Consider the following 17,689-nt stretch of genomic DNA (forward strand, 5'->3'; position numbering starts at 1 on the left):
TATATGTATATATATATATAGATTGATTGATTGATTGATTGATATTGTGATTGTCATGTAGATATATAGATAGGTCAATCCATGTAAATATACACAGCTAGATTACGACATCAGTCAACGGAGCTGGAAGAAATCAATTGCAGTGCAATCTGCAGTTTTCGGGACTCGACTGATTGGATCGGAATCCCCAAGAATTGGTATGATGTATAGTATTGAAAAACGTTTGACATACGAATTTTGTTGCGCGTCCTAGATCCACCAATAATCGTCTTAGAGCGATTCGTGAGAGTTTCATAGACGATATCTTCTGTTTTTAGCAGCTAACTACGAAGCACAAGATTTCACCACGACCGCTGGTCAGTTCCGCCGTAAAACACGGTGGTCTTAAAGCCTGAACCAAGATGGGTAAAAAAATAACGGGTCACACCTCATGCCTTAATAACACAATGGTCCGTATATGACAGTGACACTCACGAATCGCTCACTGGCAACCCGGGCAGTTGCCGCGAGTGTTGACAAAAAAATAACAAATAAACGCTAGCTACGGCGCGTGATGTTTTCTTCATGCGCTGCATATACACTCAGTTACCTTTCTTCATTGCGACAATCTCAAAAGCTCGAAAGCTGAATCGTGAATGAAATTCATTTATACACACCTGGTTCGCTTCACTGGCCAAGACTGCTGTGGAAATGTGAGTGGAAGTACACGAGTGGTTCAGGGCCATTCATGTCACGCACACCAACATTGAGGGAGCTGAAATGTAAGGGGAGATGGGAGCAGGCCGTTGTGGTGAAATGAGCGATGCTGCAGCTGTTATGGGTGAGCACCAGACTCACGAACACAGATAATTGTCTAGGCTCGTTGTGTGCTGATCAGCGGCCCCACTCTAACAGCCCCAGTTCCCAGCACAACGGATATCGTTTGACTGTGACGTGCCCAAACCAGCCCAGAACACACGTAGATGATATTTTCTCGTCCAGTTATTGGGGGCGACGATCGATCGGTGCCTTCTGTTCCTCTTCTGTGTGGACTTCATGCACTTTCTATCTTTTGTCATCCATTGCGTTTAGAGCAGATTTTCGCCAAATGTGTAGTTGGTAGAGTTAGAATTTAGATGAACTCATCGGGTTTGACTCACTCAACGCCTGACTCCTGCTCCGCAATCAGATTTTACAGACAACTAGTGAAAGAAATGCAAGGTGTCTGGTTTATCCTGCTCGTCCCAAACTCTGGATAACTAGTGAGACTGTGGCTCTGGGTAATGAGTCCTTAACGGAGCAACCTTAATGCGTCGGCTGATTCCCACTGAAAACGCAGACCGAAGAGTTTACTAGATCCAGAGGTCCAAGAAAGTGGAAGGGGAATTAAAGCCTGTAAAAATACCCGCATGTTTCTTTATTTGATTTGTTCTGCGGCCTCCTTTGAGTTGAATGCTTGCCAAACAGACGTGGACAACAATATATATTTATTATCTACAAAGAGAAAATCTTGAACAAGAGCCAAAATGATTATCTGTCAATTCTCCTTCAGGTTGTCAGCCTCTTAGAGAAATAATGGTGGTCCGCATTGAGTCTCTCCAGACTAACTGTATACGGTGCTCGAGGTCCAAATATATTTTGCATTTTTTGTCCGGAGACGCTTTTGCACTTTTTAGTAGTTATTTAGCGAAATGAATGATAGACTAAAACAACGATAAAATGAATTGCTGATCTATAGACAGCTACATACATACGTACAAAAACTGAACACTAGTACGGATTCCACTTTTACAAATTCTGTTGAATGAAACTCAGTCGCCCGAATTTGATAAACCGCATGGACACCGAACATTTAGATATTAAAATTTCAGGTATTCATGATTATCACCAGTAGCATCTCTTGCACAGATAAGGTAGGGTTATCGACACAATGGATTTCGCTCGGAGCCATGAATTGAGATCTTTTGACCCAACTTCCATGCACGGCAAAACGCTCCACATTCGAAAGTTTTAGATCAGCTTAGATTATATATATGTATATATGTACCTATATATGGCCTAGCATACGAGCAGGGAAAGACGTGATAGGATAATGAATAGGTTGAACAACCAAAAAAGGTTCCACTAAACATAAATCAATATGTTTTTACATTTTTTCTAAGATTATGCATTTCAGAAATTTCTGACTTGGGATGCAATGCTTTCTTCTCCATGAATTCCAAACCGGAATCGTTTTTATGCCGTGGAAACTTAAGAAAATTCACACAAAAACCGTCAACTTGAACGTTTTCAGCTTCCCTGGCCGACACCACCTCTTTTACTTTCGTGGGTAAGTTGGATACCGTATTACAATAAAAATGATCGAGAGGTCACTTTTTTGAATTTCCGGCAAATATTTGTGGGATCAATGTATATCGGTTCGTTGCAGATAGCCTTTTATAACCTTGTAGAATTGTTTACGTGTAAATTGCGTGTCTCAAAAAAATTGGGATTGCTGCACGTTCTACAAATATTCTAATATTTTCTAGCGGACCCATTATTTAAGTCTACGCGCTTTGATATACGTTTGTCGAATGACTTTTGAAATTTATTGCTCTATTGCTTTATGGTTTTCATTGTAGTTCACTTCATTGTTTTATTGTTTAAATTTTTTCTGTTAACTTTTTTTTCATCTTCTAATGTGCCCGAAGGAACGAGTATTCGAATTACGTAAAATTTATTTTACTCAAGACAGCTTATTCAACTGATGGATGGGATGCAAGTTTCGAGTGCGTCAAAAAGCAATTAAGCAATTAAGTGTGGTTGAACGACATAACCCTTATTGATGTTGACCGCCCTATTCCTCCGACCTATAAACGCCTAGCGAAAAGACATTAACGTGTTAATTTGACAGTGATTTGCTTGCGTTCACTCTAGTTTATCTTACACAACCCGTTCTTTATTGACGGTACTGCATAAAATATCTGGACATTTCTCTCGATTACCACACAGTACTTTTGAAACCGGAACTCAAGTTTACCAACTACCAATTACACATTTGAATATTTCGGCAAATATTTTCAGATGAAACACCCTAAAACCTTTTCGCATCAACTCGTTTGCGAACTTTGTAGAACTCAACGACCGTAAGTTGGACAAACCCGTGCACCGCGATTTGTCCGTCTTGAGATGACTTCACAATACTTTGGTGATGAAATTTGTACCAGAGTTTACAAATCACATCCGGAGATCGCAGCGTACAACGTACTGAGTGATGGCCCTATAGTTTTGTTGAGTTAACTTCGTGTAAGTCCAATACTGCTGTAAAGATGAACTGGTTGGATAATCGAACATCTACGAAACTTGAACATATGACCTTGTCGCACAAGTTATTTTTGCGGCGGTGCACGCCTTCGAAATATCTCTCGATCAACTAGAAAAACGGAAAAACTCCCTTGCAAACCCCATCGTTTGTATCAAAATCTTCAAGCCCCTATCGGCTTGGCTCTGAGAAACATTCAGGGTAATGCGAGTTGGTGATAGCTGGATAAATGTAGACTGAAAATGTGTGCTTCGTTTCTCCCGTAGGAGCATCGGGTTCGAATTCGTGCCAGGAGTTGTGCAAATCTTGATCGATTTCGGCTGCGTTGGATTGCCGGAGACATGGGGCGCTTCTTCTGGCCAACTCCACGCAGTAGTCCGGGCGTCCGCCTGAGTAATCAACAACGGAAAATGATTACACCGTGAATTTCTACTTGTGGTTATTCTTTCCCCTGCTGTTGTTCAGCGGAGTATGTTGGGCGTACGACACGGCAAATTTCTAAGTGTATACACAGGCACCTCTCTTACTGGAATACCACTAACCTCAACAGTTCAGCCAAGAGCTCAGTTGCGTCTCACCTAATTGACACCAGGCGCGTATTCATGCCAAATGAGTCATTTCAAGTCAACGTCGTTGCTTGACTACAGCTGGGGTAAGCGCTATACGCCTGCGAAACCCGGTACTGGGCTGTCACAAAGTTCCGTACAAACGCTTAACCTGCCTTGGTCGAAACAATCGACCAAGTCATTCAACATCCCTCTTGACTGTCTCACAGCATCCAACTAGGTGCGACTAAGGGGAGGGCGCAGACAATCAATCGCTCATATCTCCACGCTTTGCATTTCACTAACCAATCTTCGCAGCGTATTTCATTCTTCGCTCCGAATTTTAACCATTAGATGTGTACTGACCTGATGACGAGATCCCAAAAACATTGGTATTCGTCACTGTGTTCTTTTTCAAACTATTAGAATTTTTGAGCAATTTTTATTTGATTGAACGAAATGCATTGTAAGCGCAGGGTCATCGGCATACGTCTGCGCATTCATTCATCATGAATCCAGTCGACCTGCCAAGCGAATGACTATGGTGTGAAGCCATATGAAATAAAAATGACCCCTAGATAACAAACAGGCTTTCTGGTTACACTCAGAGTCACACCGAAACGCGGTATCAACGACAGCTTTGGTACACAAGCCTCACAAATCATTCTAGCTTTAGAAGTTGATTCATTTGGAACTAAGTTCTACAAACAGGTGTTTGTTCGATCCCAAAGGCATTCTGTGTGAAGTATCAATTTTTTTAGCGATAAGAGACATCTCTGGGAACCCATTTCATTATTCTAACTTATGGTTTTCTTGACACTCCTCTGTGTCGCTCCATGGAATGTCCTAGTGCACTGTAATATATCGCGCTTATCAAGAAGATATTACTTCACAACATACAATAGCGTATTATTCCATGGTATATCATACAGCATCGTCCGAAATATTTCATCGCACTATGTATAAAATACTTTTGTTTTAGATTTGACGAGATTTTTCAGAGAAGGTTAGTTGACGATTTCAGCTGAATTCACAGATAATCGACGTTGGATACGATTTTGCTCTAACTGAAAAAATTTTGCTCTAGCTGAAAAAATAATTCCTCTTGACTTCAGCGGAAGCCTACATACGGCAGGGTAAGTTGTGCAGAATCGGAAGCCTTGTTGTCTCCAAAATGCCTTTATCACCACCCTGTTTCGTTTCATTTTTCTTGTCGGTCCCATGTCTGGATGGAGTGAACAAGCCTATTGGTTCGTAGGCAAAAGCAGTTTTTGAACGGTGGATTTACTGGAGTTTGGAGATAACTTCAGGTGAACTTGCAAACGCGTGTACTTCACCAAATGCGTACGACTTGTTTCTCAAGTACGATGAGTCTCAGTCAAAACGAATTCGATCGTGTGGCGTTGGAGAACATTTGGAAAGCCTAGAATTTGTGCACTCCATCAAGAATGCATACTGTGATATCTCGAATTCCCGCAAAACCGGGGAATTCGGCAGTGTTCGAGCAGCACCCTCAGGTACTGAAGTCAGTCGTTGATGTGGTTACATGGTTGTATCTTGGTTGTTGATCAGATGGTTGTTGATCTGTTCGCCGAGCTTGGCGATTGGCTTGCAAACGTTTCGTCACCATACGAGGAGACATCATCAGTGCACAGTGGGGTCGGTGGTTGTATCTTCCCAGCTTCACCAAAACTTTCATTATGTCCCATTAGAAGCAACCAGATTTTTTTCTTTGGAAGTTCCGTCATCTGCTTGAGTACTTATCTAGTAGATGCACACTAAATCTAACGTGACCTCATGATGATCCCTCATTGATCTACTTTATCCCTCGCTGTACGTTTGATTTCCACTTGTTCTGGTCATCCGTACCAACCGGTCACCTTACAATGAATACCGTCCAGTCCGACTCTGTTATACTAGCACGAGTGTTTGTGAGAATGTTCACAGCATTGTACCCGCATTGAACCTGGTTTGACTTGTTCCGCGTAATCGCACCTCAAACGAAAATCACCAGACCGTCCTTGGAAATGCTGACCGCTCCACAAACCACAGAGCTAGCATTTCGATCGCCGTTGTTCCCTGGACGGACGGTGGCACTGCACTGCACTGTGTCGGTTCATCACAGATACCGGGCTGCCGGTAACACCGCAAGCTTTTTGTACAGCTTTGCTTACATTTGTGTAAAGAGTATCGGGATCGTCAAACCCACTCAATATTCCGCATCGGGAACCTCAGGAACGCCACTATTTCTGCTCTGTTCGGAGCTAACTTGAACGTTACTATATTTGTTTATTGGTCTCGGCTTCAGTAGAGCATGGAGGTACGGATGACACTGCTGACTGTTTTGAAAGCGTCGTTTCTATTTCGCCTTGTTGTCCGCACACTCAGCATCAGTAGTGAGCCACCGGCCTACAATTTTTCAATACCGCAGACAAGTGAGTAAGAGGCGAACGGACGAGGCTAGTTCTAATTCTGTACGAAGGATTGCCTTCAAATGCTAAGGTAAACATCCTTGAGGTACCCTTGAAATTGCGAATAACCAGGCAGAACATTCGGTGTCGCCGTGTTCCCTCGGGCGTTCATTTTTGCTTCGGCGACACACTGATATTGGTGTGCACTTGATCGTATCCCCTGCATTCCCAGTCGTCAAATATCATACGTGGATTTTGTCCCAAAATCAAGTGCATTCGATTGGGACAGACTGCTTAAGCAATTTGGATCGAACAACCATGTGGAGTGATCAATTCATTCCTTGCCCGCATTCCTAGAGACGGTCGTTTTTCCTCGGTATATACATTATATACTCCGTTGTTCAACATCTTAAACTTGAGTGTGCTTTGTCGACAGCTTAAGCGAAATACTCGCGTAACTTTACTAGTACGTAGTTGCTTGCAGGTAGTTGACTTGATGTCAACTTACAACATGTTAGTATGTCAAATCACGTACTATTGATTCACAAACTTCGGTTGTCTCAGACATTCTTCTACTCTACGGATTATTGGATGCAGATCTTGGAAAATCGTACGTGTATGCTCATCCTCTGCAAGTGTTTGAAATACCATATCGTTGTGCTTGAAAGTCAACTTCGCCTTCATACATGTTCTCATCTAAGGCAAATAAATCAGTAAAGCGACAGCTCAAAAATGGGCGTACAAAGCGACAACCTGTAATGAATACCATCCAAGTGTTGGTACCGAACTCCCCATGTTGTCACAATCTCACCGTAGTACACTACCCTGATTAGTTCGCTGGCTCGAACGATTAATTCACCCTGTTAGGTGCCGTTATTAGAAATGCTGAATGAGCGGAGGTAAGATGAATATTCAATGAGTTCATGAAATCAAATGCTACTGAAATAGTTTTTAACGTGCAAAATTTTGAATTTATCCGTTTGAAATTTTCCACTCATCGATGTTGATAAAATGCAACTGAAGGAATTTAGACGGCTATTTTTTACAACTGGTTCAACTGACAAACTACTGAATGGTTTGAATACGGGCGGAAAGCGCGATAGGTCGTTGTGGTGCTCCATGACGTGCGTGCACCATTCCGCTGCTCGGGCTCAGTTGAATGAATGCCAAGAACAAAAACATGACCACTGATTTGCACGGATCACGGGTTGTTCCGTCGCGTTTGCGAAAGTCGGAAGTGCACACCGAAAGATCACTCCACAACCCTGTACTCTCATCGATTACTGCCCGCTACTCCAGCTGGAATGCTCGCGTGGACTCGAACCATGCAGTTGTTTTTTTCTGCCAGCAATCGGTCCAACTAAGCAAGAGTAACTCCGGCCTCAACTCTGCATTCAAAATGCACTCGTTTTCAGCGAGTGGTATACGCGGTCACTATCGGTGTGTACTGCATGCCGGGCTGCATTCAGTGGCCGATATCTCTGAACGTGGACGTCTTTATCCGGGTACGGGGCTTTCTGCATTGTTAGGCTGAGCATCCGGGAGCACAGTGACTGTTTGACTGGTTGTCTCCCAGGTTGTGCGTCATAAGCTCCGCGGTCATATTTCACGGTGGGTTTTGCCATCAGCTGCTGTGGCGCTCTCCGTTTCCGAGAACGCCGGTCTACGGGGCACTCTTTAATGATGACGGGCACCACAACTGGTTTTGCGTAGCATGGGGCTTGTGTCATTTTACTGGGTATGTTATCCAAGCGTTCAGTGCACAACTGCAATGGTACAGATTCATGCAGCTCTGGAGAAAGATAAATCACTCGTAAAAAGTCCACAAATTATTTGCGAATGAAAAATCTAATTTCACTTTGTTTCACTCTCATCTGTTGGCGCATTCTTCCTTGCTTCCGCATTTTAGCCTACGCAAGTTTTGAGCGCATCAAAAACGGTTAGTTTATTTTTACTGGTAGTGATGGCTTCTGCTCAGGTGAACAATTTGCAACAAAATGCGATTTTGCTTGGTCACTCTGACCCTTAATGTCTATCCACTTCAGTAATCATAACCCCAGATCCAACCAGGCGCTACATCCAGCCAGTGGTGCACCACCAGCCATTCAGGTTGCTTACGAATTATCTATTGTATGAATTAAGTACTATGCAAAAAACCTCAAAGGAAGTGAGGCTTGATGGAACCGGACAGAAACAGTTTGATCCGTATGCGCCTGCCAACACCCTAACGGCGGATAACACTAATGGATCATGCGAGTAGTATGTGCTCTTTCGTAACTCTGCCTTGCGTCTAACGGAAGGTGCAGTCCACGGGGTTTCTTATGGAAGCTGTGAACTGCATTGCGGTGTTTGTTTACAATGGCGTGGTTGTCAACGAATATCTACGAAAGTTCAACGAAAAGAGTGGGGATGTTCAGTTTTGAAAATAAGGTGTATATGAGAGGTTTACCTTCCTGCCGAATAATTCAGACTGTTTAGTTGGCGTTTGCATATAAACCAATTCTCGGCGATGGGCCTTCGTCCTCACATTATTCAGAATCCTGTGCCAGCACTGTCTTGCTGTCTGATGCTATCACAAAGACGACCATTCTGGTGACCAGTTCAACGGTCACGTTCTGAGCACGTGCAATCTGGCGAATCTGATTACATTGACTGAGCAAATACCTCATCTAATGGGTGCCTCAAACCTGCTCCAAGAACGACAAATATCACACAAAGTTTACTATCTGTGAATCATTGTTGCAAACATATAAACTGAGAGCTATCAAACGGAGGAAATATGGGCTGAATAGCCAGGAACCACGCACAACAAAATTTTTAGTTCACAATATAAATACGTCGTTGTTCGACTGTAAAATGTGAAATACTGTCACATGCACATCTTATACAATTTCACTGTTTATATATAGAATTTGAAATCAGGTTCGATTCACGTAAGTAAGCGGCACCATGCTGCACTTGGTTGAATTTACTCAAATGCGTGTTCGCAGTTAATTTTTGACTAAGTGAAAGTGTCTTACAAAGAAACGATCACAAATGGAATGTTTGAGCTAGAAACATCATGATAACCCGATGAAGGATCAATGATTTCAGTATAACCAGTCAGCCCTGATTGAAACTGTTCAGGCCACAACGCTCTAAACCAGTTTTCTAATGGAGATAGGTCTTTTGTGTTGTGTTTGAGGGACTTACCTATACAGATACGTCTTCTGAGTGTTGCTGTGCGTTTAATTTGTAGAAATTTATGAATTTTTTGCCCAACATTCACATCGGGTTTTGAGGACCAAATAAAAACTATCAATTGGAATACAAACAACATGACAGCGCCAATTTGGAGTCGCCAAATGACGTGGGAAATTTTACCAGCTGAGTGAATAGGCTGTGGCAGAGTTCCTGAGATTCAGCTATTGATTCAGCTATTGGCTTTCGGTACCTATTTGCTGGCCGCCGGCGTTCAATGGCAGCCGGTTAACGCAGTTTCAATCATGATGTTGCACACACACTGCGGCTTTGTATTTCCGTTGAAAGACAGGCGATCGATGACCAAATACGTGGCCAGTCACCCCTAAGCTATGAAGTGTGGAAACTACCGACCCTTGCTGGTCGCTCTATGACCATGTTGCACGGTGTTTCCACCTACTGAGGAATTTCACATACGCGTCCTAATGGATGCATTCGTTAGCCGGGGTCATCGATAACTTTTCCGATTTCAATTTCGGCTCATATCGTTCCCAAACGGTTTCCCATTTTGTTCACAATTTCGTGGAAGTTCGACCAGATGAGGGCATTTGACGATCACTCCAAAGTATGTAAGACAAAGCTCTGATCCTGATCCAGTAAGATAGGACGATCTTTTATATTCAAGGGTGGTGATTTGCGAAGAACGACTTGGGTAATTCAAGGGTGTTTTGGCGAAAAATTTTCCGATATCAACATGTGCGGACTGGAAGCCTTTTAATCGTGGTGTGGAGACGAGCCACTGCGGATTTCAACGTCTCAATGAGGAATTAACTGATTTATTGTCGTAGGCTAACAAAAATCTGCTATAACGCCTCATAGCAAAGTAATCCGCTCTCACCACGCTGATGGTCAGTCGTAACATGAATAGAGAAGGATGCTACCTCTGAATCTGACAATTCCGTGACAAAAGACACATCCATTCGTTAAGCAGGAATACGCCCACGTGATTCCGCAAAGATTATTCAGAAAATATATATGGATAAATTTCGAGGATTCCAGTTTTCCAAGATATTAGCCACCATGAGGCACAACCAAAATTGATGCTTATTTCTATAGAGACAGGAATTTAGGCCGAGAGTGAAAGTCGCCCGTCCGTGCGTGCGTGTTATTCTCCCGCGGCTTTCGAGGAAGAAAGTATATCAAATCGACCGCTATATCATATCCAATACGTGGTCTGAGCCACCTTACGTTTACTGCATTTAGCAATGCACAGCGTTCACATTTCATCTTGTGGCCGAGAAACCCCGATATGAAGACACCCACCGATGGGTCCATCAGAGTAAACATTAGTCTCTCTAGGAAATTAGGCAAGGTCGAAGTCCACACCATTGAGACTGCTTAAACTCAGTCATTATTACTGGTGTTTTTCTTCTGGATGTTTTCCATCATTTGAAGCTATGTGGCTCCATAAGAATTTGGCCTAGGAGTTTGCAAGTGGGAACGGGAATTTTCATGGCTCAGTGCAATAAAACCAAGCACATCGTCTGAATTACTTTTATACTTTTGCCTCATTTAACACGGAGCCGACAGATGCCGTGGCTACTTCTGAATCGGCACACCGCGTTGAAGTAAATCTACCTAGGCTGCTAAAGTTAGTGGTTTCGGAAATAATAAGTCGCACTGCCCGGAACGTTTTTTCTTCTGTTTCGGCAGATTTTGTAGTTGTTCACGAATTTTTCCACTGGGCAGCAGACAGATTTCCACAAATATCTCGGCTTTAACAGACTAGGATATTGCTTTGTCATTCCTGCATCTCCAAGCGCACAACAGGGTTGAACAAGAGTTGTGACGAACCAACCTGAACGGGTGGTCAGCGTCTCTTTTTGGGCCAGTATAATTTAGAGCTAATTCTAGAAGTCATATCCACATATGCGTCCATCAAATTCAGTAAAGTATGCCTGACCGTTCAGTCAACAACAGCTAATATTTCGCCTTCAGATCGGGTGCTAGCTGATGAGCACTACTGGCAACCTGTCACATCGCATTTCACAATATCTTGCTCCTGGTTAATGTGGCTCGCGATGTCGGATCAACTAGGTTGTGTTGGAAGTGATTTTCCAGATTGATCAAAGCAACTGTAGACAAGGAGAATGCAGGCGATTCTCAGAACAAAACCCCGTCATTATGACTTTCGCCTTCATGCTGTGTTGACTGATTCTTCACTACGGTGGATGTTTAGTTTCTTTTTCTGCATTTGCTTCGCCTTTGGCCCACTGCAAGCCGATTATCTGTCGGAATTCACCAGGGTTAGGTCCAACAGGAAAGCAAACCTAATGTACAGAGGCATCTCCAATCTTTCGGAGCATATATCAACTGGAGTTGACAAAATAGGGGAGCGGGAGTGTAAAAACGCTCGCTTTGGCTGACATCCAGTGGATGTAGATTAGTGTCAATATTGATTCAAGAATGTAGGCCAAAATCTTCAAACTTGTCCTCCGTTTCTAATCTTGTTCTTTATAAATGTGAATGAGATTACTTGATTGATTTTGCATTTTTACGACACTTTTCTGCGTGCGTTTCAAGGATTTGCGCATCCTAAACTGGCACGGCGCCAGACCAGTTGACGGAGAATAAACCATCAAAATTCGCAGGTTGTAACTGATGAAGACGATCTAACTTGCTGTAGCTGACACTATATTCATTCTCGCAATCTGATCACGTTTCAACTGTTTGCAAACATGTCCACTATATGCAGGTAGCTTACAAAGTAATGGTGAGTGAATAGAATTGGCGTTTCGCAATTTGTCTAAAGTGGATAGAGATTGTTCGCGATATGATGAGGTCGGCCTCAACTCTGATGCCTGTAGATTCAAACAACATGAGGTTGACGGAAACCTGGGTCTGCGCCTACGTGATGAGCCCCCAAAAGGGCGAAACCGGTAGTGGGCTGTCGATGGATTTTCAGCAACCTTATGAGTAGTACTTTACAGAGACAAACATTTAGTTGTTCCTAGTTGAGTGGATAAGGACATTGGTGATTACGTAGACTTATAAGTTCCACATGTGAAGTTGTTGTACGTTCTAGTCTAGTCCTAAATGCAATCATTCGGTTTGTTGCATTACACGAACTGATCCACAGCAAACAGTGTGACATTGCGACGTGTACATTACGCCACTAAAAGTTTGCTAGTCATCACCAAGACAACTTGGTTCGGTTAATTTTCAACCCACCTACTGTGGGCTAGGTAGGAATAACCGACGACAGTGACGTTCTTGTTGTCAGTTTCTATCCAGATCGCCTGAGTGAGTGTCTGGAGGTATAGATACCTCGGAATGATTGTGGTAAGCTAGCACTAAGTCACTTCCCCGTCCACCTTTACTCTTTTCTTTACAATATGGCTTTCAAATAAATGATGGTTGTGCGGCAGTGAAGCATGGGTGTTGAACACTGATGTCATGCTGTCGATGATGATGATGGTGATGATGATGATGAGGTAAGACTTGTACGAATGGTCCTCGATCTTGCAATTTAAATCAAGGCAGCTTGAGAAAATGAGGATACAATAATTACCTCAGCGCCTCTCCACTTTTTAAATATAACTGCTGAACTGCCCCAAGGCGAAAATATTTTTGACAGAAAGATTTCTTTGTTCAGGCCTGCGACAGGGACTCATTGAAGGTAAGGCATTCATTATTCGACATCATGGCTTTGATCAAACAGAATCCAATTGGTTGGTTGCTTGATGAATCGACGTTCGAAAATGGAATTTTTTTTATTTCAAAGCTTTGTTTTATGCAGCGGCACAGCGCTTCGTACAAAGTAAGCCGAAACCTGCGAATAAAGTGTTTGATAATTCTGCACTCCTTTGGATGATGCGTGTTAGAAACCAAAATTCTAAGTAATTCGAACACAAACGTTCGGTTCTCTGTATTCAAATTAACCAACAGGTTTAATTCTTTCCTCTTTCGTTTCGGTTGAGAGCAGTTGAGGAACGCATCTTCAATAGTAGGTCGCCCTTGAAGTAGTTGCAAGTAAATTATTCAGTCATGCGTTTAATGCCCCCTCGCGAAAATGACATAAACTTCGTGTTTTTCCAGATATATTTGGTCGTGAAATGAGTACGTTGCTTACAAATTCCACACTAATTTTCTAGAATGTTTATTTCCAAACTTAGTCCTCCTGAGGCGAAATAGCGGCAGTTTTAGCGATTGTCCCCGGACAAAGCTAATTTCAATGCGGCTGGCTATGCTTTGGTCTGTGTGAGGTTCCTTCCAGGTCACGCAATGCAACTTCAGTGAGAATGATGTGACACTTTAAACCCCATTTGATTTAGAAAAGACGGGCAAATTTAACAAGACTTCACATGAGATGGAACCACACGCTGGTGCTTTATATGGAAAGACATCGCTTTGCTGGTGTCAATTGACTCACAGAGGACAAATCTAATGAGAGAGTGACTCCTCTACCGGATCAAGTTTCATGAAATCGCCTTTTTGCTACAAAATTGTTTAAATTCACCGTGCTGAGCTGGTTCAATAAGCATTCCGCGAAGATGGTTTCCTCTCATTTTTGAGTGGGATTGCACACACATGCTCTGATTTTTTTTCAAGTCGGATATCCAAAGGTTTGCGATTTCAGGTGCTCTATAAAACTTTGGGTTGATAAGATGCCAGCGTATGCCCAATGAAGCATCACTTGTAGAGAAAAACGGAATTTGAGGCTTCCGTGACTTCGATAATAGGAACGGCAGTTGTATCGCTTGGCCATGGTTGAATAGAGGGTGGGTTATCTGTGAAAATATAATTTCCGAGAAACTGCATTCAGATAGAATGGATTGCGTTGGTGGATTAAGGGTGGAGACCAGATCGTTGGGCGAAGGAACCGTTACCATGAACCGATTGCATTTGACCTGGAAAACCAAAAACCGTATTTGGACGCAGTGCTTTGTGAAAAACATTTAATTTTGCACATATGAACTGATGAATAGGATTTGCAATCCATGACCGCGGTTCCGGCTTCCGAAGCAGTTACTCGAATGAGCCGACGTAAACTGTCAATCTTGTGCGATGTTCCATGTGGGCAAGCTCAATTCTAGTGATGCCTGTTGCGGTCATCAGAACGGAATTGCGGGGTTTGTTTCGCTCACCACGTTGTAAACCAGATTTCTGAGTCGTAAATTATATGAAAATCAACCTGTTTTAGATTCGGGGGAAAGTGAAAGTAAGTTCAGTACAGCATTATCAAAATCCATGAATACATGTTGGCATTCACTTGGCACTCGAATGGACATTGGCAATCTCTTTGGAAATAAAAGTGAATTTTCCAAAGACGAGCCTAATTTGTCGATAAGCACAAAACCTATTCCGGCGTTTCGACCCGTCCAAACAGTCACTGAAGTCGCGAATGTTAACATCTGTACCCTTTGGAAAAAATAAAGTCCCCGTAAGCCATGCACCAATAGATGCAATTCAGTTCGCATCTGAAAGTTGCAATTCAACGATTTGAACGCACTCGAATTCAGTCACTCCGTGTTAAACGAATGACGGCTGACGATTGCAAGAGGGTCCTCATGAACGGAAGTTTGACTAGAGGGTGTGTTTTCTCTTTGCATCTCCGGACTCTGAAATTTACGTAACGAACCATAATATAGGCGGGATATCTCTAGTCTGTCAGAAGTGTACTTTTAAGCAAATTATTTCGTGCATTGTAGCTTGTTACCGCCGTGTATTTATACCAAACTTTCACCATGCAAGTACAAACGTTTTTAATGTACCGTGGTTGATTTCTGGTTGGATGCGTTTTCTAGTCACTTCAAATATGGTTCGAACTGCTACGACAATTACCCACGTGGGATCGTTGATATTATGTGACATGAATAGATTGCAACCTGACTTCACGCTTGTAGTATGTCTAAAAAAATCCTGGAAACTTCTCCCCGTTTAACCATTAAAATTCTCTTATTTCCAAAGCATGGGAGACCTATTTAAGAAATCGTAAGTCGATGTGAAGTACTTTCTCGAGAAAAGCCTGTTCGCTTTATCGTGACCAACCATTGTGCTATTTAGAACAAGAAATTGAATTTTCTTGGACAGGTTACCTTTTTGCCCCTCCCCCACGCTTATCATATTGTGCTTGTTCTTCCGGAAGCCTTGCCATAATCTCAGCCCTCCAGTTCCCTAAACCGGTTACAGAACCGGATACTCAGTGTACCCAAGCAGTATCCCGAGTCTCCATCTGACTTTTCAAATCACCTCAATTATACGCGCAAATCACGTGTGTGTAGTTTCTTCTGGAATCCATCAAAGTCTTTCACAGTGGCCTTAAAAGGTTCGGCTAAAAACCATCGCTTAACTTTATTCTATGCGTAAGCGATGTGTATTTACCAACTTCTGCCGATAATGCCCCTGTTACTAACGTAGTTCGTCAGGTCGGCCATCTTAAGACACTTGTTGAACTTGTGCGGTCAATCGTTCGAACAACGATGCTGGTGTTCTTTCAGCTGATTCTGTCAACTGCTGAACTTGTTGCCCAAACGTAGACTCGATTGCATTCTTTGTGATCAACAGCACATTTGTATTCTTCGGTGTAATTCTCATACTCTTCCGTTATCACTCACCTGGGTGTGAGGATGCGATCGCGTTACCATCACCAGGGCGGAAATCCTGTTCACAAGTAAATCCGTAATCAAACTGGTTGTGTTAGTAACCCTGCGCGTGTAATCTCCACTTTCTTGTATTCCTGCAGTTGGGAAGCACTGGACAGCATGTAAGCAGCATAGTTACACCCAAAATAAATTTACGATATTTAAGTTACCCAGTACTAAGTCTTTCATGGGCACCGGTGCCAAAGTCCATACGCCCTGGTTGAAAGAAATCACGGATTTAAACCTGTTATCACAAGTATTGTCTATATTTTTCAAAAGGTGTCATCGTGTTCCTCTCTGCACGTATATAAAATAAACAACACTGACACCGGAAACATTGCCATCCTAGTTTATGAGCTCTACTACACATCACGGTAAGTGATGACAAACGCTAAAAGTAATATAAAGCATTCTATAAATTATAAAGAGCACGTATTACATATTTATTAAAGCGAAAGCATATTCTCCATCCATTTGCAAGAAACTAGCATTCGTGCTCCACCAGAGAAAACTGCCATCATTCCTGACCCGTGAACTTATCGACGTGTTTGAACAGCTGTACGAAAACGTGGGTGACACGTCTTTGTCGACAATGCACCTGAATGAGAAGTTCATAAGTTCCAAAAGCAGATTCGGTGCCTTGGTCACCGGAACGAAACGATTGCATATATCATTTGGCTAATCTCCATGTGTTGGGTCAGATAGACAAAAGCTCAGAGGCTGTGGCAGGTGGAGAATCGCCAGCACATTATTGGGCACCGAGTTCAGCGGATGATCGTGAATCAAAGCATTTCTCCCCAGTTGCATTTCATTTCAGTTCCTTTCAGATAGACACTTCGAGATGGACTAATGTTTCTCACACAAGGTCGACCTTGTCTCTGGTACGCCAACCTGCATTAAGATTACCTGGGCTCATGTAATCTTGGTAACACAGGATTCTTAGTAATACTGAAGTATTCGTGTGGAAAATTTTAACCAACAATTCACCCATCTGACTGATTGGCCGTCATTATTTTCTATTCGTTCAATGAAAATAGTAACTGCACTCGAGAGGCTTTAACAGGCAATCATTCATTCTTACAGCAATTTGCCCGCTACTTGTGAGTTTACCAGAGTGTCAGCTGAAACACAAATTGCTACTGCTAAATAATTCTAATTAAGTAGATAAGGGTGACGACATAAGAGGTTTCCGGGGCAAAGCTTTTGAGCATACAAATTTTGCAATTTCCCACCCGCCAATTCAGACACACTGGGGAATAGATGTTTACATCCCGTTCTACAACTCGTGTCAAACTTTATAGTATCTCTGATATGTAGCGTTGAACGGGAGTTAAGCTCTCCGCCGGTACGTTCTTTAATAGCAAACACGAAATAGGAGTTTAGAGGCAATTTCAAATGAAAGTGAATATCTCGTCGGCGTTTAAAGAATGAACGATTTCAATCCTCCACTTGAATTTCCGTGAACGTCCAGAAAATTTAAACCGCATTCGGGCACGTTAGTACCGTAGTAATCTTCGCCTTCAGTTGCATGCGAGGGCAACGACGACTTGAGTTTGCATCCGGAAACCTGTGAACTTTGCAGTTCTTGTTTCATGGCATCGTCATGCATTCTAAAACAGCTCATCGTTG

The 17,689-nt window shown here is 42.7% G+C and overlaps 2 protein-coding genes across 2 annotated transcripts in view; both read right to left on the reverse strand.

Moving 5' to 3' along the window:
- The window catches only part of T265_15542 (hypothetical protein), a gene marked incomplete at both ends in the record, with an annotated part of 41,281 nt that extends 34,477 nt beyond the window's left edge, over positions 1-6,804 (reverse strand). The window contains 2 exons of the mRNA XM_009178564.1: positions 3,422-3,669; positions 6,772-6,804. Coding sequence (XP_009176828.1) covers positions 3,422-3,669; positions 6,772-6,804 — 281 coding nt within the window. The remainder of the gene's footprint in view (positions 1-3,421; positions 3,670-6,771) is intronic.
- Positions 6,805-7,631: 827 nt separating this feature from the next.
- T265_15543 (hypothetical protein) overlaps positions 7,632-17,689 on the reverse strand; it is a gene marked incomplete at both ends in the record, with an annotated part of 21,622 nt that continues 11,564 nt past the window's right edge. Inside the window, 2 exons of the mRNA XM_009178565.1 lie at positions 7,632-8,028; positions 16,034-16,079. Coding sequence (XP_009176829.1) covers positions 7,634-8,028; positions 16,034-16,079 — 441 coding nt within the window. The remainder of the gene's footprint in view (positions 8,029-16,033; positions 16,080-17,689) is intronic.

This window comes from Opisthorchis viverrini (genome assembly GCF_000715545.1).
Source record: "Opisthorchis viverrini unplaced genomic scaffold opera_v5_597, whole genome shotgun sequence".
In the NCBI taxonomy this organism is placed as follows: Eukaryota; Metazoa; Platyhelminthes; class Trematoda; order Opisthorchiida; family Opisthorchiidae; genus Opisthorchis; species Opisthorchis viverrini.